Source organism: Streptopelia decaocto (assembly GCF_964273445.1).
Source record: "Streptopelia decaocto genome assembly, chromosome: 4".
NCBI lineage: Eukaryota > Metazoa > Chordata > Aves > Columbiformes > Columbidae > Streptopelia > Streptopelia decaocto.
This window is the reverse complement of record NC_138658.1, coordinates 76,425,612-76,446,745: the sequence shown is the minus strand read 5'-3', so window position 1 is coordinate 76,446,745 and position 21,134 is coordinate 76,425,612. Positions and strand designations below refer to the sequence as shown.

General features: G+C 53.5%; 1 protein-coding gene across 3 annotated transcripts in view; it reads left to right on the top strand.

Annotated features, from left to right (window-relative positions):
• Positions 1-20,715, top strand: part of ADAM33 (ADAM metallopeptidase domain 33) — a 33,298-nt gene extending 12,583 nt beyond the window's left edge. For 2 of the 3 annotated variants that reach the window (XM_082050908.1, XM_082050907.1), the window contains exons 4-24: positions 2,172-2,247; positions 2,712-2,788; positions 3,615-3,804; positions 4,528-4,593; positions 4,706-4,777; positions 5,194-5,360; positions 5,471-5,555; positions 6,450-6,592; positions 8,963-9,140; positions 9,680-9,769; positions 10,152-10,347; positions 11,008-11,116; positions 11,901-12,105; positions 13,222-13,299; positions 14,211-14,319; positions 15,033-15,183; positions 15,795-15,885; positions 16,297-16,542; positions 17,441-17,604; positions 18,322-18,339; positions 19,562-20,715. In XM_082050908.1, coding sequence (XP_081907034.1) covers positions 2,172-2,247; positions 2,712-2,788; positions 3,615-3,804; positions 4,528-4,593; positions 4,706-4,777; positions 5,194-5,360; positions 5,471-5,555; positions 6,450-6,592; positions 8,963-9,140; positions 9,680-9,769; positions 10,152-10,347; positions 11,008-11,116; positions 11,901-12,105; positions 13,222-13,299; positions 14,211-14,319; positions 15,033-15,183; positions 15,795-15,885; positions 16,297-16,542; positions 17,441-17,604; positions 18,322-18,339; positions 19,562-19,613 — 2,563 coding nt within the window. In that variant the 3' untranslated portion in view covers positions 19,614-20,715. Of the gene's footprint in view, positions 1-2,171; positions 2,248-2,711; positions 2,789-3,614; positions 3,805-4,527; positions 4,594-4,705; positions 4,778-5,193; positions 5,361-5,470; positions 5,556-6,449; positions 6,593-8,962; positions 9,141-9,679; positions 9,770-10,151; positions 10,348-11,007; positions 11,117-11,900; positions 12,106-13,221; positions 13,300-14,210; positions 14,320-14,546; positions 14,785-15,032; positions 15,184-15,794; positions 15,886-16,296; positions 16,543-17,440; positions 17,605-18,321; positions 18,340-19,561 lie in introns of those variants that run through there. The other variant, XM_082050909.1, reaches the window with a different exon arrangement.
• Positions 20,716-21,134: the final 419 nt, after the last annotated feature.

Below are 21,134 nucleotides of genomic sequence, written 5' to 3'. Positions count from 1 at the left end.
CACAGCCCTTTGGGGAAGAAATTGTTTCCAAAATCCCATCTAAACCTCCTCTGGGGCAACTTGTTTTCCAGCAAGGTCTTCTCTTGTGCAGGAAGAGAAGCCGCATCTCCCTGTCTTCCCTTCCCTGAAGCTCCTGGTCCTTGGCCTGCCCTGGAGAGGACATCCTGGGGGTCTGAGCTGTGCTGGGACTTGCTGTGCCCCTGGTTGGGAGACTGACTCAACCTTCCTTCTTGGGTGGTGAGAGCCTGGCCCAGGCTGGCCAGAGAGGTGGTGGCTGAACCATCCCTGGAGACATCCCAGGCCAGGCTGGACGGGGCTCTGAGCAACCTGAGCTGGTGAAGATGTCCCTGCTCATGGCAGGGGGGGCACTGGGGGACCTTAAAAGGTCCCCTCAACCCAAACTGTTCCATGATTCTATCATTCTTAGTTCCCTCATTCCCAGCCATGGCATGGAGGCTTTTGCTTGTTTGCTCTTCTCAGCTGACCCATCCCTGTCCCCATCCTTGTCCCCATCCCACCACCCATCTGTCCCCACACTCGCCAGGTGCTCATCTCACCAGGCTGCCCATGGTTCCTTTTCCAGGACCCAGACTGAGCTCCTGTCTCCTTTCTCCACTGCTGCTGGAGTTACTGCTGCCAGGCACCCACTCACAAGCGGGCTGGGAAGCCGGGAATGTGCCCACAGCCACATTTTTGAGGCTGAACCGGTTGCAAAATAGAAACCAAGAGGCGGGAGGACTATTCTGGGACCTACTGCTTGGTTTATTTTCTGCTGCAAAATAAAACCTCTGGGCCCAGGCCAAACCCCACAAATCGAGGACCAAACTGTCTGCAGTGGTAAATCCAGCCCTGCTTTGTCCTTTCTCGGGTGACCGAGACGCCTGTGTGCGTGCTGTCCGTTGCGGGACCTGCTGTCCCCACAGAGGCCATCAGCTTGTGGTGCGGTGTCCATCACCCCGGCATCTGGGCAGGATCATATGGCCTTTGTCAGCATGGAAAACCCTCATCCCCTTCTTTTCTCTCCCACCACACGTGGGGTTGTTTCACTCTAAATCCCCCACGTCTGCTCTCCGGGACCCACAGCCTCATGCATTTGACAGGGCTGCATCACAAGTGGCTCCAGGACCAGATTTGGGGGGAGATAGTTGGCAGCTGGGGGGAAACTGAGGCACATTGGGTGAAGTCGAGGCAGGGGGCGAAGGGAGATGCAGGATTTGCTAAAATCAGCCTGAGCTTTGCTATGAGCATCTCTGATTTTTGGGGATCCCCTGCCCTGATGCTGGGATCTTGGATTGGGAGCATCACGCTCGCTGTGATGTAGGTGAGGCAAAGTGACATGCCCAGGGCCAGAGGGGCTGTCTGTGTCGGAGACTCCGAACCTCCTGTTTCCAACTGGACCCCGAGCGTGGGGTTGACCTCTTCTCCCAGCAAGATGTTTCTCCCAGGGGACTTTGGTAGTCCCATGGGGTTCAGTCCCCAGGGAGGTGATGTCACCCTGCTTGGCTCCTTGTCCTCAGTGGTGACAAGGGGGCCCCTCATCCCGTGGCTGGGTGCTGCCCCTGTGCAGATTCCCTGTCCCAGACCAGGAGGACCTTAGAATCACAGAATCACTTTGGTTGGAAAAGACCCTCAGGATCATCAAGTCCAACCGTTCCCCCACCGCTGGCACTGCCCCATGTCCTGAGAACCTCACCTCTGTCTGTCCCAACCCTCCAGGGATGGTGACTCCAGCACTGCCCTGGGCAGCCTGTTCCAATGCCCCACAGCCCTTTGGGGAAGAAATTGTTCCCCGGATCCAACCTCAACCTCCCCTGGCGCAACTTGAGGCCGTTTCCTCTGCTCCTGGCGCTTGTTCCTGGGGAGCAGAGCCCGACCCCCCTGGCTCCAAGCTCCTTTCAGGCAGTTCAGAGATCAGAAGGTCTCCCCTCAGCTCCTGTTCTCCAGCTGAACCCCCCAGGTCCCTCAGCCGCTCCCATCACACTTGTGCTCCAGCCCCTCACCAGCTCCGTTCCCTTCTCTCAACTCGCCCCAGCACTTCAAGGCCTTTCTTGGTGTGAGGGGACCAAAACTGACCCCAGGATTCGCGGTTTGGCCTCCCCAGCACTGTCCCTGTGCTGTGACACCCAGAACAGCTCAAGTGTCCTCACCCATCTCCCCTTTTCTCTCCACAGGCTGCTGGCCCCAGGTTACACCGAGACGCACTACGCTGCGGATGGTCAGCCTGTGACAGTGACCCCCAACCACATGGTGGGTGCTGGGGGTTTGCTGTAGCTTATCTCCATTTTTCGGGGTGCTTTGGTATTTGGGATGAAGCCGCCTCCCCACCGGGACCCGGCGCGGTGCTTTGGCTGGCGGCATCCCCGGCGCCTGTCGCGGCAGGAATGCAGCAGCACGTGGCTCCTGTATCTCTTGGCCGCGATACAGCACCTCGGGAGATAAACACAGGCAGCGCCGGGCTCCAGCAGCTCTCGTTCTCCCCGATGTCCCTCCACCGGTTATTTGTCACCCTTCCAAAGCACCGAGCTCGGCGTGGGGCTGTCTGTGTCCTGGGCTGAACCGCCGGAGCCGGCAGCCTCTCTGCTCCATCCCTCCTGTTCCTTGGTGCTGAGAAATGCAAAATAGGCGGGTTTTTTGGGGATGAGCATGTGGGTTTTGTTGCTGCCCAGCCCTCTAAGGTGGTTCCTAACAGATCTCCATCGCCTCTCTCCCAGGACCACTGTTACTACCATGGGCACGTCCAGGGTTATGGTGGCTCCTGGGTTGTCCTCAGCACCTGCTCAGGAATACGGTATGGAGAGGTGTGGGGTGGGGGGGCTTGTGGGGCTGGTGATGGGGAGGTGGATCTGGCTGCCCCCTTCTTCTCTGCAGGGGCCCCCCCAGAGCAGCCCCGATGGTCCTGCAAGCCCAGCTCTGGGTGCTGCGTGGGGCTGATTTTCCATTGTTCCCCAATGGGTTCAGACTTTTCACCAGGACCTGTTGTGATAGGACAAGGGGTAATGGTTTTAAGATAAAGGAGGGAGATTCAGGCTGGACATGAGGAAGAAATTGTTGTCCCTGAGGGTGGTGAGAGCCTGGCCCAGGTTGGGCAGAGAGGTGGTGGCTGAACCATCCCTGAGACATCCCAGGCCAGGCTGGACGGGGCTCTGAGCACCCTGAGCTGCTGAAGATGTCCCTGTCATGGCAGGGGGGACACTGGGGGAGCTGGGACGGTCCCTTCAACACAAACTATTCTGTGATTCTATGATTCTCCCAGCCTTCACCCGACCCTGAGGGTGGGCAGAATGGGGAGAGGACATTTTTCTGGCAGGACGAGCTGCCTTCAAGGAAATTCATCTCTGGGGAAAACAAGACCCTGCACCTCACAGCGGGTGCCCCAGAAATGAGCTTTGTCTTGTTCCAACCACCAGCTGCTGTCCCGCATTTGCGTGGTCTGCCCAGTGCAGGGGTTTTAATGCCAAGGATGTACTGACAGAGACACCCACCTCTTGTCTGTCCCCTTCCCTCCCCGAGTGTTGGCCAAGCTGAGGTGCAGTGAGTTTGTGGGGCCTCAGCAGGGGCTGCGGGTGTGAAGTGAAAACACCACAGGAGCCATAGGGGCTGTTCTCCATTTCCAGGGGTCTGATAGTGCTGAGCAACAACTCCAGCTACTACCTGAAACCCCTGGGGACCGCTGAGCCGGGCCACCAACATGTCATCCACCGAGCAGAGCACTTGCCCATCCAAGGTGGGACCTGTGGCCATGGTGATGATTTGGGGAGCACCATCGCTGACATCGCTCAGCTCTTCCAGCCAGTTAATCACCGAGTAAGTCCAGCCTGGGGTTCCCTCACTCATGGAGGGGCAGAGGAACTGTGTGTGTCCCTAATACATGCCTGCAGTGGGGTGGGGTGTGCATCATCCTGATGGGAGGTTGAGGTTGGGTCTGGGGAGCAATTTCTTCCCCAAAGGGCTGTGGGGCATTGGAACAGGCTGCCCAGGGCAGTGCTGGAGTCACCATCCCTGGAGGGTTGGACAGACGGACATGAGGTTCTCAGGACATGGGGCAGTGCCAGGGCTGGGGGAACAGTTTGGTGATTCTGGTCAGGGTTGCACAAGCAGATGGGTTGTGAGGTGTCTGTGTGAGCAGCTGATCTGGTTTGAGTCTGGGCAGGAGACCTCAAAGGGAATATGTGTGGGTTGGGTACTGGTGCTGCATCACACCGTGTGGGACATGGTGTGAGGTGACATTGGGCATCACACTGTAGCCGGTCAAATTTTAATCAAGGCCAGGCTGGACGGGGCTCTGAGCAACCTGAGCTGGTGAAGATGTCCCTGCTCATGGTGGGACTGGATGAGCTTTGAAGGTCCCTTCCAACCCAAACTATACTATGAGTCTATGAAACTTTCCTTGTCACCTCGTGCCTCAGTTTCCCCTCTCCGCTGTTCTTCCTGAGCAGCTCCGTGGTTTCTGGGAAGCCTCAGATTCCCAGAGCCATGGACTGCTTAGTCCTTTGTTCCTCCAAACCTTGCTGTCTGTCTGTCATGCAGGCAAAGCGAGATGCATGGAGGACCATGAAGTACATGGAGCTCTTCATTGTTGCCGATCACACACTGGTGAGTGCTGTGGGAAGCAGAAACTTGGTCTTTTGCTGAAAGCCAGGACTCCTCTGTGTCTCCCTCCCTGCTTTTCCTCTGCTGACTCTTCCCCATCCCCATCTCTCTGCAGTACAGGAACCAGAACCTCAACCTGGGCCACACCAAGCAGCGCATCGTGGAGATCGCAAACTACGTGGACAAGGTAACTGCCAGTGAGAGGGACCTGCAGGTCCCTTGTGACCATCTCCATCATTCCCAGTGCCTGTGAAAGCACCTGAGCTCTGGGCCAGCCTGGTGGTGGCTCTCAGGGACTGTCCCATGTCACTAGGGCTAGGAATTAGATGGTGGTGGGGATCATGCCGGTATCCTTCAAACAAAGAGGGACTTGTTTAGGTGTTGTCAGCTGATGGATGGCATCATGCCACCCTAACTGGCTCCTGTGCCCACACCTGTGCCTGTAGAGCTCACACTTGCCAATGGATTTGGGACAAGTGTGTCCCCGGGTCACCTAGCTGGAAGGAAAGCATGGAGACCTATCAGCTGCAACGTGGTGCCAGGGATGGAGGATGTACAGCAAATGCCACTCCTGTCCTCTCCATCCCTGTCCCCTCCCTGCAGTTTTACAGGTCACTGAATATCAAGGTGGCCCTGATTGGCCTGGAGGTGTGGACGGAGCGGGACCAGTGTGCCGTCACCAGCGATGCCAACGCCACGCTCTGGGCCTTCCTGCAGTGGAAGAAGGCCCTGAGGTCACGCAAGAAGCACGACAATGCCCAGCTGCTGACGTGAGCTGCCCTATGCACATGGGGACATTGGGGCAGGGGTCCCAGCTTGGATTGGGGTCTCCAAACCACCCTGGGGTGCTAATTGTCCCCTTGTTCTGCTTTCCGGACAGAGGGAAGACGTTCAGGGGGACAACCATCGGCATGGCCCCGCTGGAGGGGATGTGCAGTGCGGATAACTCCGGGGGTGTCAGCGTGGTAAGAGGGACACAGGGAGGTCCCAGATGCTCCTCCCAGGCTGGGAGAACCCAACACCATCCTGTCTTGCTGGGGTTCTTCATGGGATGGGAGGACCAACCTTCTGGGGTTGATCCTGGGATACAGACTGAGAGGGAATAGTGGTGCTGGTAGCCCCTTACTCCTCTCATATCATAGAATCATAGAACAGTTTGGGTTGAAGGGACCTTCCAAACTCATCCAGTGTCACCCCTGCCATGAGCAGGGACATCTTCACCAGCTCAGGTTGCTCAGAGCCCCGTCCAGCCTGGCCTGGGATGTCTCCAGGGATGGTTCATCCACCACTTCTCTGGGCAACCTGGGCCAGTGTTTTACCACCCTCATTGATGTTGGCCAAGTGCCAAAGAGAGTAAGGGCTGATTTGAAGGTCTCCCACCCCATGTACACCCCCAGCTTGCAGCAGCATTGGGATCTCCTATGTTGCTTCTGCCCCTCATATTGAACAGCCCCTGCTTATTCCCTGCTTGCACTCTCCGGATTTGTAGGGCCACCTCCACGTCAGATAACTCTTATTCTCCTCCTGATGGGGAGATGGTGGCCCTGGTAACCTGTGGTCCCTGGGTAGCGTGTTGGTATGGGGTACTGAGGTTTCTGGTTTTTGGGATGCACCTTCCAAGGGTCCAGGTTTTCAGCAGTTGGCTCCAGCAAAAGAGCTTCCCAACAGTCCCACATTGGACTTTTAGGAGACCAAACCACACTCTACCCTGAATCCTCCTCCATCCCTCCCACGGGATCCAGTTGCAATCCCAGGGATATTGTGGTCCCTCCATCACCCCAGCCCCACTCTCTGCTGTGGGATCACCCCTCTCCATTGCTCCCAGCTGCTGTGCTGACACATTGCTCATCCCTACACAGGACCACTCGGAGCAGCCCATCGGAGCAGCTGCCACCATGGCCCACGAAATTGGCCACAATTTTGGCATGAGCCACGACAGCACTGGCTGCTGTGTGGAGGCCACCCCAGAACAAGGTGGTTGTGTCATGGCAGCGGCCACTGGGTAAGTGGTGATGGGGGTGGGATGGGATGTAGTGGGCTGAATAGAAGGGAAGGGGTCCTATCCTGCAAGTCTCCCATGGGTGCAGTGTCCCATTGCATAGAATCAGAGAATCATTTTGGTTGGAAAAGACCCTCAAGATCATTGAGTCCAACCATAACCCACCCCTGTCCCTGCCCCATGTCCTGAGAACCTCATGTCCGTCTGTCCAACCCTCCAGGGATGGTGACTCCAGCACTGCCCTGGGCAGCCTGTTCCAATGCCCCACAGCCCTTTGGGGAAGAAATTGGTCCCCACATCCAACCTCAACCTCCCCTGGTGCAACTTGAGGCCGTTTCCTCTGCTCCTGGCGCTTGTTCCTGGGGAGCAGAGCCCGACCCCCCTGGCTCCAAGCTCCTTTCAGGCAGTTCAGAGATCAGAAGGTCTCCCCTCAGCCTCCTTATCATGTTATCTGCTAGACACGTTACAGGAATCCAAAATATTTTCCTGTGCTAACCCACACCTCAGCACAATGGAATTGTTCTTTATTGTAAGACCAGAGGAGCCAAGGGGTGCCCAGTCCCCAGCCATGCTGCAGGGGGGTGAGCTCACATCCTTCACCCCAACCCCACTAAATCTGTGTGCAGGATGCTCTGGAGAGGCCACCATTGGCTTTTAAACCCTCTAACATCCCTCCAGGTTTTTTTTCCCTTTAATTCATCCCAGAACCGTATGTAATTCAGCTGGTTGGTGCCACTTTTCAAAGTTCCTTCTCCTGTGGGGTTTTCCAGCTCCCGAAAACACGGTCATCCCAAATTTCACTGCACTGCAGAAAAGTGGCTGTTTATTCCCCTTATTTGAACCCACCAGCTCTTCCAATTAATAAATAACATCCAAACCCCATGCTGTGGTTTGGGGGTGTCCTCACGCTGTTTTTCCATGACCTCACAGGGTTAATCTCTGCCTAGGTGGATTGTGTTGGGCAAAATCACCAGTTTTCCAGGATGAGACAGTTGTGCCCTTGTTTGTTTAGTTCTCCTGCTAATTAATTATCCTGCCTTCCTACTAATTAATTATCCTGCCCCCACCCACCAGTGCAAAGCAACAGCAGATGCTGTAGCTCTGCCCCTGCTCACCCCACCCAGGCAAAGCTGACGTCTCCTGTGACATTTCTTCCTTCTTTTACTTAATTACTTTTTCCCCACATGGGCAGAAAACAAATTTTTGGCGATCTTCAGCCTGTCCCTCTTTGCACCTTCACGCACCAGCTTATAGATATATTTATTTGCTCACCCTCCCATAATTTACGTGGACTTAGAGCTTTCCCTATAGCTCAAGAGATTTCCCCCAGACTTCAAAATTACTTTTAGAAAAAGCCCTCTGTGTCATCTCGGAAATTGAGATGTCCTCATATGCAATGAAAATGTGTTTTTTCAGCGGTAGAAGGAAATGAAACCAGGTCTGAAGTGGAGAGCGCTGCACAGCCCGTACTCTCTGCTTCCTCCTTCTTTATGCATTGCACACCAAAAAAACCCCATGAACTTGTGCAAAATTACAGAAGAGATGTGCTCAGAGCTCTTCTAGAAAATCACCGTTTCTCTCTGGCTCCTTAGGGGAAAGGCCAGTTGTGCTGTTAGAAAAATGATATAAAATGTAGAATGGTCTTTTTAATTATTTTTCTGCTACTCAGGCCTTGTGAATGATTTAATACAGGTTTTTTTGTGTTTCTTTCCCATTTTTATTTTTTAGAGGGTTTTTCTCCATCTCGGGCTCAGAGTTATTTATGTAGCCCCACACGGGTATTTCCCGTCAGCGGCTCAGTGCGAGCAGGCACATCCTGAGCACACATCCTGGGCAGATAGTCACTGCAGATGTGCAGACCTGCCTTGTGGTCGGGACAGGGGGGCTGCGGTGTCCCAGGTGCAGGGGACCGAGGCACAGAGGAGACACCTACACCAGCATCGAGCTGGCAGAGCCTGCAGACATGGGTGAACTTAGGGGCTCATAGAATCATTTTGGTTGGAAGAGATCCTCAAGTTCATGGAGTCCAACTGTTCCCCGACCCCTGGCACTGCCCCATGTCCTGAGAACCTCATGTCCGTCTGTCCAACCCTCCAGGGATGGTGACTCCAGCACTGCCCTGGGCAGCCTGTTCCAATGCCCCACAGCCCTTTGGGGAAGAAATTGGTCCCCACATCCAACCTCAACCTCCCCTGGCACAACTTGAGGCCATCTTATGTTAGTGATCTTAATGCATGAAGTTGTCTTCTGCTCTTGGAAGGCTTTGTGCCTGTTTTCCCGTGTCCTTATTTCCCAGCTCTCACTGTGGTTTTCCCCCTTCTCCACGTCCCGATCACCTCAATTCTCATCCCTCCCCATGTCTCCCCTGCACAGACACCCCTTCCCTCGCGTGTTCAGCTCCTGCAGCAAGAGGCAGCTGGAGAACTACTTCCAGAAGGGAGGTGGCATGTGTCTGTTCAACCTGCCCGACACCAAGGACCTGGTGGTGGGACGGAAATGTGGCAACGGCTTTCTGGAGGAAGGAGAAGACTGTGACTGCGGGGAGGTGGAGGTACGGTGATGGGTGCTGCATCGCTTTCCTGCAGAGGCTTTTGCAGCTCAGCTCAGCTCAGCTGGTGGGTGGCAGGATGTAAACCATGTAGAGAGGGGTATTTCCAAGGGAAAGGTGTTTGCTGGTCACCACAGGGTCTCCATCCCAAAGGTTTTTCCTGGTCCCATCATCCTAAATCTATTTAGCCTGGTCACAGAATAATTTGGGTTGAAGGGACCTTCCTAGCTCCCCCAGTGCCCCCCCTGCCATGAGCAGGGACATCTTCACCAGCTCAGGCTGCTCAGAGCCCTGTCCAGCCTGGCCTGGGATGTCACTAAGGATGGAACATCTACCACCTCTGGAAAGCATCCTGGCTTTCTTCTTGACATTACCCCAGAGTGCTCAGATTTTCCTCATCCTCCTCCTGCCTCAGTTTCCCCATCACCAAAGTGACAAAAGCAATGCTGCGATGGGTGGAGAAGGGGCTGGAGGCAGCAAAGGGGAAGGGATGGACTCACTGGTCATGGTGGTGTCTTCTTCTTCTTCTTCTCCCCACCCAGGAATGCACCAACCCATGCTGCAACGCGCACAACTGCACGCTGAAGGCAGGAGCCCAGTGTGCCCATGGCGATTGCTGCCAGAACTGCAAGGTAAGACCCCACTGTACCCCCATCATGCCCATGGGCTGAGCAGGGACATACATATCCCCAGCATTCCCTCAGGACTCGTGTGCTTCATGTTCCTATGGCCAAAGCCCCCCTGATGCCAGATGGTTACTGATAGACTTGTGTCTGCAGGGGAATCTCTACTGGCTGCTTTGCGGCTGGAGCCCAGCTTTATATATATATCTATATATATATCTATATAGATATCTTCATTTATGTAGATTTATACCTTGGCAGCCCCATGTAGTTCCACAGGGGACATTATAGATGGTTTATGGCCCCAAGCTGTGCTGGGAGGCAGCGTCACTCCTGTCTTAGCCCCTTCGCTGCCCCTTGGTCCTGATGCTTCTCTCTCCTCCTGTGGCAGCTCAAGGTGGCTGGGACGATCTGCAGGGAGGCAGCGGGATCCTGCGACCTCCCCGAATACTGCACGGGTGCTTCACCCTACTGCCCGGCCAACGTCTACCTGCTGGACGGCTCCTCCTGTGCCTACGGCGAGGCTTATTGCAACAACGGCATGTGCATGACCCACCACCAGCAATGTGTCCAGCTCTGGGGACCTGGTGAGTCCCACCAGCCCCAGCCCTGCCTCCTTGTCGCCTGTTTCCAGAGCAGGAGCCACACTGGGTCTCTGCATCCCCATGGTCCTTGATGGCCCCATCCAGGGTTGGCGTTTGCATCCATGGGGCTGCCATGGAGGTCTAGGGGTGCTTTGCACACACATCCATAGGTGCCTGGTTCTCTGCTCTGCACAGCCCATCTACCCTCTGCCTATGGACCCTACACTGCATACAGCCTGTACATTAAATACAGCCTGTACATTATCTACAGCCCATACATTACAAACAGCCCATACATTATACGATTCTGCCCCTCTCTGGTGAGACCCCATGCAGTGCTGGTCCAGCTCTGGGTCCTCAGCACAGGACACACATGGACCTGCTGGAGAGGGGCCAGAGGAGCCCCAGAAATGATCCAAGGCTGGAACATGATGAGAACAATCAGCCATTGGAATAATCTCCCCAGGGAAGTGGTGGATTCCCCAAGATTGGACATGTTTTAGATTCAGTTGGACAGGGTGCTGGGCCAGCTTATCTAGACTGGGCTTTTGCCAAGAAAGGTTGGACCAGATGATCCTCATGGTTCTTTCCAACACGGTATTCTGTGATTCTATGATTTTATGATTTCCCATCCCATACAGGACCTTTCCTCCCTCCCTGCAGGTGCCTGGCCAGCCCCAGACGCCTGTTTCCAGGATGTGAACATGGCTGGCAACACCTATGGCAACTGCGGCAAAGACAGCCAGGGGCGCTACGTGAAATGTGACAAGAGGTGGGTGCAGCGCTGGCACCCATGGGTGCCTCATCTCCTCCTCCCGCACCCACAGCCCTCTGCTGTCCACCCTCCTGGCATCACCGCTTGGGACAGCTCCATTTTGGACCTGAGGAAGCCACCAGGTTCTTCCTTGGCTTAGTCCCCATCAGTGCTGGGAGGTTGTCCCACCACGCACCACCTCCCAGCCCAGCCTGGAGGGAAAATCAGAGGCAGCATCAGCAGGAGATGCTATTTAGGGAGAGTGTGCTCTCCAGTGTTCCCAGTTAAACTGGGGATGTTAGAGAGACCACCTCGCCTGTTCCCTCCAGCATTTCTCTGTGCTGTCCATGATTTATCTAAGGCCCTTTCTGACCAGGGGATGAGAGGAAATGGCCTCAAGTTGCACCAGGGGAGGTTTAGATTGGATATTAGGAGAAAATTCTTCTTGGAAAGGGCTGTTGGACATTGGAACAGGCTGTCCAGGGCAGTGGTGGAGTCACCATCCCTGAAGGGGTTGAACAGACATGGAGATGAGGTTCTCATGGACATGGGTTAGTGCTAGCATTAGGTTACGTTTGGACTCAATGATCCTGAGGGTCTCGTCCAACCAAAATGATTCTATGATTCCATGATCCCATGATTCTATGATTCTATGACCCTGTTGGGCCTCTCCCATCACAACCTCCTGTGGCTATAAATTCAGAGGGAGGTGGGCCTGCGGGCAGGGAGTGAAGGGGCATGGAGGGTGAGGTGGCCGGTAGCCACCTCTCCTGCCCTCACCTCGGCTGTGTCCTGCTCCCAGGGATGCGATGTGTGGGAAGATCCAGTGCCAGAGCTCAGCTAAGAAGCCCCAGGGGACCAACACTGTCTCCATCGACACCACCATCCGTTTCAATGGGCGGGAGGTGAAGTGCCGGGGAACCTACATGTACACAGCGAAGGATGATGAAGAAGACCTGTCTGACCCCGGGCTGGTGATGACTGGGACAAAATGTGGAGATGGGATGGTGAGTACATCTTCCTAGAGCTGCGGTCTCCGTCAGGAGCATTGGAACAGGCTGCTCAGGGCAGTGGTGGAGTCACCATCCCTGGAGGGGTTGAACAGACGCGGAGATGAGGTTCTCAGGGACATGGAGTAGTGTCAGGGTTGGGTTAATGGCTGGACTTGATCTTGAGGGTCTTTTCCAACCAAAATGTTTCTTTGATTCTATGATTCTTATCCCAGCACCAATGTGATCGTTGACTCTTCTCTGTGTTACAGCTTGGCCGTGGGATGTGGTTTCCCACACACTTGTAGACATTGCCCTGGTGACATCTCAGCTGAGGCATTTCTAGACATCACCAGATACTTGTGTAGGCCACCAAATTTTTCTCTCTGTCCTCCACACTTTACTGATTTAATACATTGTGGAGCAACCCCAAAAAGAATTTCATGCCCCGGGGCTTGATGGATGAGGCTTCCTCCTACGAATAAACTTTCCCAGGGGAAAGCCGTGGTAGGAATCAAGATGACGAATCCAAACTGATGCTGGTAACTGAGCATTAGTCTCTTTTACATCCCCTGCATCTCCAAGTACTTTACAGAGGGTCAGTTCAGCTGAGAAAGGGCAGAAGCCTGGTAGACAACATGGTAGCAGGGGTGCTTGCCAGACAGAGCTCGCGGTGGAGATGGGACCTCTGCTATTTGCTGTTTTAATTGTGAAATTTTCATACCGGTTTGGGATGGAAGGCCAAAATGTTGACATTTTAATGAGAAAGGATGGCTTATTTTGCAACACCGTGTCTTTTTTTTTTTTGGCTGGTGACTGCATTTTAGGGCCAGATAGGAAATGCCTTTTAGGGCCAAATGGGAAATGCCTTCTCCAGGAGCTGCCAGGTGGGTTGTCAGGGGAGGAGGGTGGCTGGTCTCTGCCGAGCTGTCCTGGATGTGGGGATGGCAGAGGTTTCCTGGGCTGTGCCGAAAACTGGAGTGAAATGCATCGACCTGCAACAATACGATTTAACCAACCTGCATTTCCAAAGGACAACATCCTTCCAGAGGGCTCCCATCTGTGAAGCCAGAAGATCGCCATACCCCCTCTCTTGGGTCTTTCTCTGACCTCAGCTTCTTGGCTCTCTCCCAGGTTTGCAAAGATCGCCGGTGCCAGAATGCCTCCCTTTTTGAGCTGGAAAAGTGTGTTTCCCGGTGCAACGGCCATGGGGTGAGTTACTGCCCGAGACCTACGGCAGACTCCTGGGATGAGAGCAGATTTTTAAGCATCTCCCACAGGGATGAGCCTTGCAGGGTGGCGGGCACCTGCTTTTCATAACTCTAACATGCATCAGTTATGGGTGAGACAGAGCTGAGGTCTTTGCTTACCCGTGTCCAAGTTAGAGGAAGGAGATCATTCGTGATGTAAGGACCATCTGCAAAATTTGGATTAGGGTCCAGTTTGAAATGGAGAAGTGTTTAGAGCTCAAGGCAGGTGGCTGTTCCTTCTGAGAGCAAAGCAAGAGTCAGAAACACAGCTGGGGCTGCAAAAAGGCAGCAAAATGGTCCAGCAAATAGGAGCTGCTGTTGTCCAGAGCTTAAAGGCTACAAAGATTTGACCTCTGCAAAATGCAGGACTTAGTCAGATAAAGCAACAAGAAAATCACTGCTGGATTATGTAGAGAAATGTGATATGCGAAACACTCAAATTTACCCTTCCATTCTGCTCAGCGTCATTAAGGTTCTTGGTTTGGGTTCTCCACCTCAGAACTGCTGCGGCTTAATGGGAAAAACCCTCAGGGAAGATTTTTAACAAACTTCTGGCCTAATGCAAAGTATTAAGGGCATCAAGCTTGTCTAGTTGAGTGGTGTGAAAACTGGGGATATCAGATACCAGTTCAAGGTTTCTGCAAAAAGCAGAGTAATGGAAGTGTCATTAAGAAAACACCTCTGTACATTGCAATCACACGTTTGAGGGCCACACAGTCACAATCTGAGTGATGTTCAAGGGGTGAATATTGGGAGGGATTAAGCTCCTTCAACCCAGACTCCTATCATTGGCGACCTCCTCTCATCCCCACCATATGGACCATCACTTCCATGTGCCCCTTGTGGTCTCCAACTGTCCTTCTCATCCTGCAGGTCTGCAACAGCAACAAGAACTGTCACTGTGATGCCGGCTGGGCTCCCCCCTACTGTGAGAAGCCAGGCTTGGGTGGCAGCGTGGACAGTGGCCCCGTGCAGCGCGACAGTGAGTCATGACTCCTGGTGCAGTGCCTTGTGACACTGGTGGGGCTGGAGTGATGACACCAGAGGGGTAGATGGGGCCATAAAGCTGCTGACAGCCCTGCTCCCAGACGTGCTGGGTTGGGTGCGTTCAGGTTGACTCACAGCCTGTGCCCAGCTCTTGTTTCTTGGTGGCAACCTGGAGGAGAGAAGCTGAGAGTGAACCTTATTTATGCTGATAAATATCTCCAGGGTGGATGTCAGAGGATGGACCAGACTCTGTTCAGTGGTGCCCAATGACAGGATGAGGGGCAATGGGCACAGGCGGAAACACAGGAGGTTCCATCTCAATATGAGGAGAAACTTCTTCACTTTGAGGTGCCAGAGCCTGGCCCAGGCTGCCCAGAGAAGCTGTGGAGTCTCCTTCTCTGGAGACATTCAAAGCCACCTGGACATGATCCTGTGTGATCTGCTCTGGTGACCCTGCGTTAGCAGGTGGGTTGGACTGGATGATCTCCAGAGGTCCCTTCAATCCCATCCAGTCTGTGATTCTGTGGCCACCGATTTTAATCAGAAGCCACCAGATGGTACCGCTCCCTTTTTGGAGGTGCGATCAGCACTGATATTTCCAGCCTGGGTGGCTGGGAATGAGGATAATGGACTGATGTTTGCATTGAGTGAAGCTGGAGGCTGCTGGGTCTCCCAGGCCCACGCTCACCTTTGTGCTTTCCCTCCCAGATCACGAAGCCATCTTCATATCCCTTCTGCTCATCTTCCTGCTCTTCCTCCCGGCCTTGATGATCATCACTTACTTCTGGTACCGGCGGGAGAACTCGCTCCTGAATAAATGGATAAAGGAAATGAGGAGGAGGAGCCAGGAGACATATAGGTGGGTGTTATGTCCTAACCCCCTTTTCTCTTGAAGACCCAGTGTGACCCTGAAACTTTTTCTGGCAGCATCCAGCCTGGTAGGAATGGGTGTGGGGGAGCTGATGGTGCACAGGGCCTGTTCCCAACTGATAGGAGACCTGGTTGAGATGTGAAGCATCTCAAGCATCCTCAGATTGTCCTGGGACAGTCTGAGGAGGGCAGGAATGGTCTCTTGGACAGGACAATCCCAGAGAGTGATGATGAACCTGGCCTGGTACTGAGGAGATTCTCACCATGTGCTCCTTGCAGGCTGCAAGAGTCGGAAGGGCTCTGAAATAGCACCGAATTTAGATATTCTCATTATTTCCCCTCTCAGTACAGATGCACACACACAAACGTCAAAGCCCCTGCAATAATTCAAGAAAAAAACACCACAACCAAACAATCTACTTCATTACCCTCATTATCTCAAGACAGACTTGTCATCCCTGTTCGCCCAGCACTGCGAGACTGTTAACGATCTGTTAATGGTGACAGGATTTCGCTGATGTGCGGCATTTCGGGAAGCAGATGTTGCAAAAGTGGTTGCTTTATTTTGCCAACTGTGATTTACGTTTCGATCCCGGGCAGGAACAAAACCATCAGTCGGAAGTCAACCGGTGGCCATCCCAAAGCTGCTTTTACCTTGCGGAACATTTCCACCTCAAGCCACACTAATAAAGTAAGTAATAATTCACCTTCCAGGTTTGCTTTCCCTCTCTGAGACTTGATACTCGTGGGTGATCACATCTCCCTCTACCAACTGGACAAGCAACAGGTAGAGGTCAGAATGGATGATGTCTTCTGTCTGGTGGAGATCTGGTATAGATTCACCAGAGCTGGCCCTGCTCCAGATCTCCCGAGCCCACCACCTTTCTCATCCCTGTGTGCTCTCATAGGGTTAGCGAGGAGCAAAACCTTTCAGCTTTTAGGCAGGATGGTGAAAGTGGTGGTCCCAGAAAATGTAATAAATACCCAATGGTCCTCCTGCAACTCCCTAGCACCCAGACCTTGAGGTGACATCTGCGTTTCAGCACCCAGGAAACCATGTCTAAGGATTTTCTCCATAATTCTCTTGTTCTTATCTCTGCAGGCACCACGGGCCACATTCCCCCCCAAACCCAGCGCTTACCAGCCCAGCTCCCAGCCTGTCAATGTTGTCCATCCTCTTCGCCCGGCTCCACACTCCATCCCTCCACGCCCAAGAGACCCCAAGCCTGCCAGGCCACCTCCACCAGCCACCAGATCACCCATGGTCCCCACCAAAACAGCTGTCTCACAGGTCAAGTTGCCGCCTCCAAAGAAACCTCTTCCCTGCAGCCCCGTGAGGACCCCACTGGTGAGCTTTGCTGGTTGGCTGTACTTCCCTTCCAGACTTAAAGAAATCCCCTGTGTTTTGGCTGCCTGTGGCTCTTTTGGGTTGCCAGTAGTGTGCCCAGGTGGCCAAGAAGGCTATCAGCATCCTGGTTGTACCAGCACTGGTGTGGCCAGCAGGCCCAAGGCAGTGACCATCCCTGTGCTGGGCACTGGGGAGCCCAAACCTCGAATCCTGGGGGCAGTTTTGGGCCCCTCATGCCAAGAAAGGCCTTGAGGTGCTGGAGCGAGTGGAGAGAAGGGAACGGAGCTGGTGAGGGGCTGGAGCACAAGTGTGATGGAGCGGCTGAGGGACCTGGGGGGTTCAGCTGGAGAACAGGAGCTGAGGGGAGACCTTCTGATCTCTGAACTGCCTGAAAGGAGCTTGGAGCCAGGGGGGTCGGGCTCTGCTCCCCAGGAACAAGCGCCAGGAGCAGAGGAAACGGCCTCAAGTTGCGCCAGGGGAGGTTGAGGTTGGATTTAGGAACAATTTCTTCCCCAAAGGGCTGTGGGGCATTGGAACAGGCTGCCCAGGGCAGTGCTGGAGTCACCATCCCTGGAGGGCTGGACAGACGGACATGAGGTTCTTAGGACATGGGGCAGTGGTGGACTTGGCAGTGCTGGGTGGACTGCTGGACTCGATGATCTTGACGGTCTTTTCCAGTCAAAATGATTCTATGATTCTATGGGTTGGGCTGTCATTCCACCCTAAGAGATTAATCTGTTCCAATGGTGAGGAAAGCTCATTGGGTAATGAGAATATATTAAGGTAGTTTGGGTGGTGTTCCTACATGCTTTGAAGCATCTCAGTTCTGCAGCAGGGGATAGATGTTTGTAGAAGGTCACTGGATGTTTTCTAAGGATGTTTTCTCTCCCCATCCCAGGTCGTCCCAAAGCACCAGCCTCCCCGTCGCCCTCTGCCTGGAAGTCCTCTTCTGGCCAAAGAGCTGCCTCCTGCACATGGACAGACCCTGCTGGTCATGGTCCCTCCTACCAACTTCAAGGCGTCGGGTATAAGCGCCATGAGCCACCCTACGAGGCCATTAAAGTAAGTGGAGATAGGAGCTGAGCTACCTCCAACCACCACTGGGGTCCTGCAGGTGGATGCAGTGGGGGGTCTTGTGGGTCATGTCTGGGTGGGACGTTCCAAATGTCACTGATGTGCTCTGGTCTGGCCCTCGTGGTGTCTTCACCATGACCGGGGTTTCTCCTGCTCCTCCCCAATATGGTTGGTGTGTACAGGTCAGGCTGCTGAGGAGCAGGAGAAATGCTCTGGGCTCTGGGTTCTGCAGGTCTGTACCTGCTGCTGTAGCTACAGAGGCATTTGAAGCCCACCAGCTTTGAGGTAACTGGTCTGTAGGCTGTTGGGGATCTTGTATGGAGCATCTTGGGGCAGCAACAAGAGATAGAAAGAAAATCAGATGTCCCAGTGTACCCTATGTACACAAACAACCCTGTACCCATGCTCCATCTTGCATGGTGCAGGAGAAAAGCCTCCTGACCACCAGCACAAGGTAGCTGTGGGTGTCTGGGGTCTGTAGGAGTGCTTCCACCTGATAGGAACCTACAGGGTTTGGCCAAAGTTGGCCAGTGGTGACCAAGTTTGGGCCTTTGGGTCTTATAGGGTCCTGATAGGTTAAGGGACGTGAATGAATGTGTACGGCCCCCAGTCTCAAAGCACAGAGAGGGCTGCTGGTGAGATGCTGGGAGCAAGTGGAGTGAAGGGATGGACACTGATGCTCTGTTTCATCTTTCCTCCCTACAGGCCGATGCCACCTCAAAGGTGAGTCACAGACACCACGCAGGACCACGGGGGGATGGTCTGTGCTGCTTGTGGGGGGTGGCCTTTGGTTAAGCACTGGGCTGGGACCCCTTCCCAGGGGCTCTTAGATGAGCGGGACATTGCCCCTCTTAATACTGTGTCCAAGGGAATGGAGGACGTGGACTTCCCAGTTTGGAACTGGGAGATTCAGTCTAAGTCCTTTACAATATCGCTAATGCTCTCAGCTCTTGCTGTATTGCTAAATCCTCTGGAAATGGGTCAGTGGAACCTCATGGGACTGCACTTCCATATCCTCCTGTAGACCACGGAGAGAAGGCATCACTCTGGACTGAAGCTGACCCTCATGTCCAGACAGTCTGCTTTGCTAATTACTGCTTTGACCATCTTGGACTATTTTAGATTCTAATGCTTTTGTAGTTGTCACCACAAGGAGGCTGAATATGCCCCAAAATTTCTCAGTGTAACTCAATCACTATCGCTGGTCTCTTCTAGTAGATATGACAGGCCTTTCCGTGGTCCCAAAAGGGACATTTGGCACATCCCATCAGCCAAACTTGGCTCCCTCCCCAGGCAGTGTGGTTTTGTCCTTGCTCCAGGAGCAGTCCCTGGCCATCTTCTCTTGAAATGGTGCCCAGATCAGAAAGAGTTGACTGGCAGGGCAAGACTTGTACCAGGGGGCAGGACATGCCTGTGGTCCTGGTCTGGATTCATGACTTGAGACTGTCAATGTGCTAGGAGAGGGCCAGGGAACTGCTGTCTTTCCTGGATGGATGAGGTGGAAGATTTCATGGATTCCCAAGATGGACTATAGGGTCCATATCGGGTTGTCTGATTTGGTGATGTCTCTTGGTAGTGGACAAACCACCTCGGCTGTTTTTGGGAAGCCACGAGCAGTAACCCCTTGGGGGACATCACTCCTGCGGCCGGTGGGGTCCCAGTTGATTACTGCTGGTTACTGCCCGGTGCCATCACATGCTTTGGTGGACTCTGCATCCTATTGGCGTTTTGAGGGTACACCAAAGGAAAACACCTCCAAGTGATACAATTTGGTGTTGTATTTTTGAGAGAGGACATGGGTGAGCATGACTGTCCCAGGTCCCCTCGGGTCTCAGGGACAGCAGCTAGTCTGTCTTCCCTGAGCTGTGGAAAGATGGTTGTGGTGGAAGTGAAGGATGCTTGGTCTTTGCACTCAAATAAGTTGTTTCCTTTCTTCTTGCTCCAGGCCAGTCCCAGCCATCAAAGTCCAATCAACCTCCTTCCCCTTGAAGAAGTGACAGACCAAGGACACCTTAAGCCCATCCTTCCTGAGCTGGCTCTCCCGATTTGCACTGATGCTGGCGACAGGGGTCTTTTATTCCTCTCTTATTTGTCTTTTGATACCAGAGGACTATTTTTATAAGACAATATGTATTCAGCACAAAAACTGTAGTGGTGGGGGGAGGAGACGGGAAATCGGTACCATGACATAACCAAGGGTTCGGGTGGGCTGGTGGTGGGGATGCCACGATGGAGACTCCACCACCACTCCTGGCATCGCTTCCTGGCCAATCTACCCCCCAGCTTTAATTTCCTATTGACATTGCACATGGGCTGGGATGGGGTGACCTGGGGTCAAGGGAACATCCAACATTGATGAAAGATGCTGATGACAGTGGCAGCGAAAGCCGTGTAATATCCTACTAGCTACCTCCACCTTCTCCTCCATGCCTGATGAGACCCCTCAACCCCCACCCATTGCCACCAATGCTGGGCATTGTCTCCGGGGAGACATTTGTCATGAAAAAAACGTGGTTCCCAGTTTGGACTGTGCTTGGACGTTTCCATCAAGGATCCAAGTTCTCAGGCTCCTCCTGGCTGACTGCACAAGAAAAAACAGTGACAATCGTGGGGTTCTACCTGGAAGGAGAAGATGTCTGGGAAATGGTTTAATGTCTGGAGTACTGGTGGCAACTGGTTACCAGGGTGCTTTCAAGGGGCTCAGGAGCCCCCCATCAACGTTGCATGTTCCCCGCTCGTGGGACAAGCCCAGCAGTGGCTCTGTGAGCTGCTACCACTCTGCTGTCCAAAGGGGGAAGGAGCCACAAGCCGGGAACAAGAGCAGGAAGACCTCCTGCCTGAGTCATTGGCTTGCCCAAAGGTCTTGGCCAAGCCATTGCATTTCTCTGTGCCTCAGTTCCCCCCGTCTGTAAAATGGGGGGGTAATACCTACCTCACAGGGGTGTTGTGAGGTTTAACAAACTGATATCTTGAAAGGGCTTTACAATCCTCAGATGAAAGGTGCTGTTGACCTGCACAGTATTATATGGTGCCACTTTCCTATGACTTGACATGCGGCTCTGTCAGGGTCTGAAATGCGAACAAAGGCTTTGTACAGTCCCTTGGCTCCTCTGGCTCTTTTATTGCTCAGAAGTTGCTTTAGACACTGAAAGCTCTGTGTCTCCCACCACACACCAGTGCAAACAGATGTCCCTGGAGCCCCTTCTGTTAGCCCTTAAACCTGGGATCATTTGGTCCAACATATCATCTACCCTGGGTAGATCCCATCTGACCTAGGGCAGATCTTTTTTTGAGCGATGTCCAACCAGTGTAAAGATTCTTCAGGATGTAGGCTCAGGGACAACCCTCAGGAAACTGTTCTGGTGTTTCATTACCCTCAATGCTAAATAATGGGCTGCTAATCACAGGTTGTGGTTAAGGCCACCTTAACCTAAGCTGTCGTTCCATGATCAGGCTTTGTTTCGCGGTCTTTAGTCATGCCCATGGGTCTTCCCTGAAGCATCTCTAGTACTTAAATA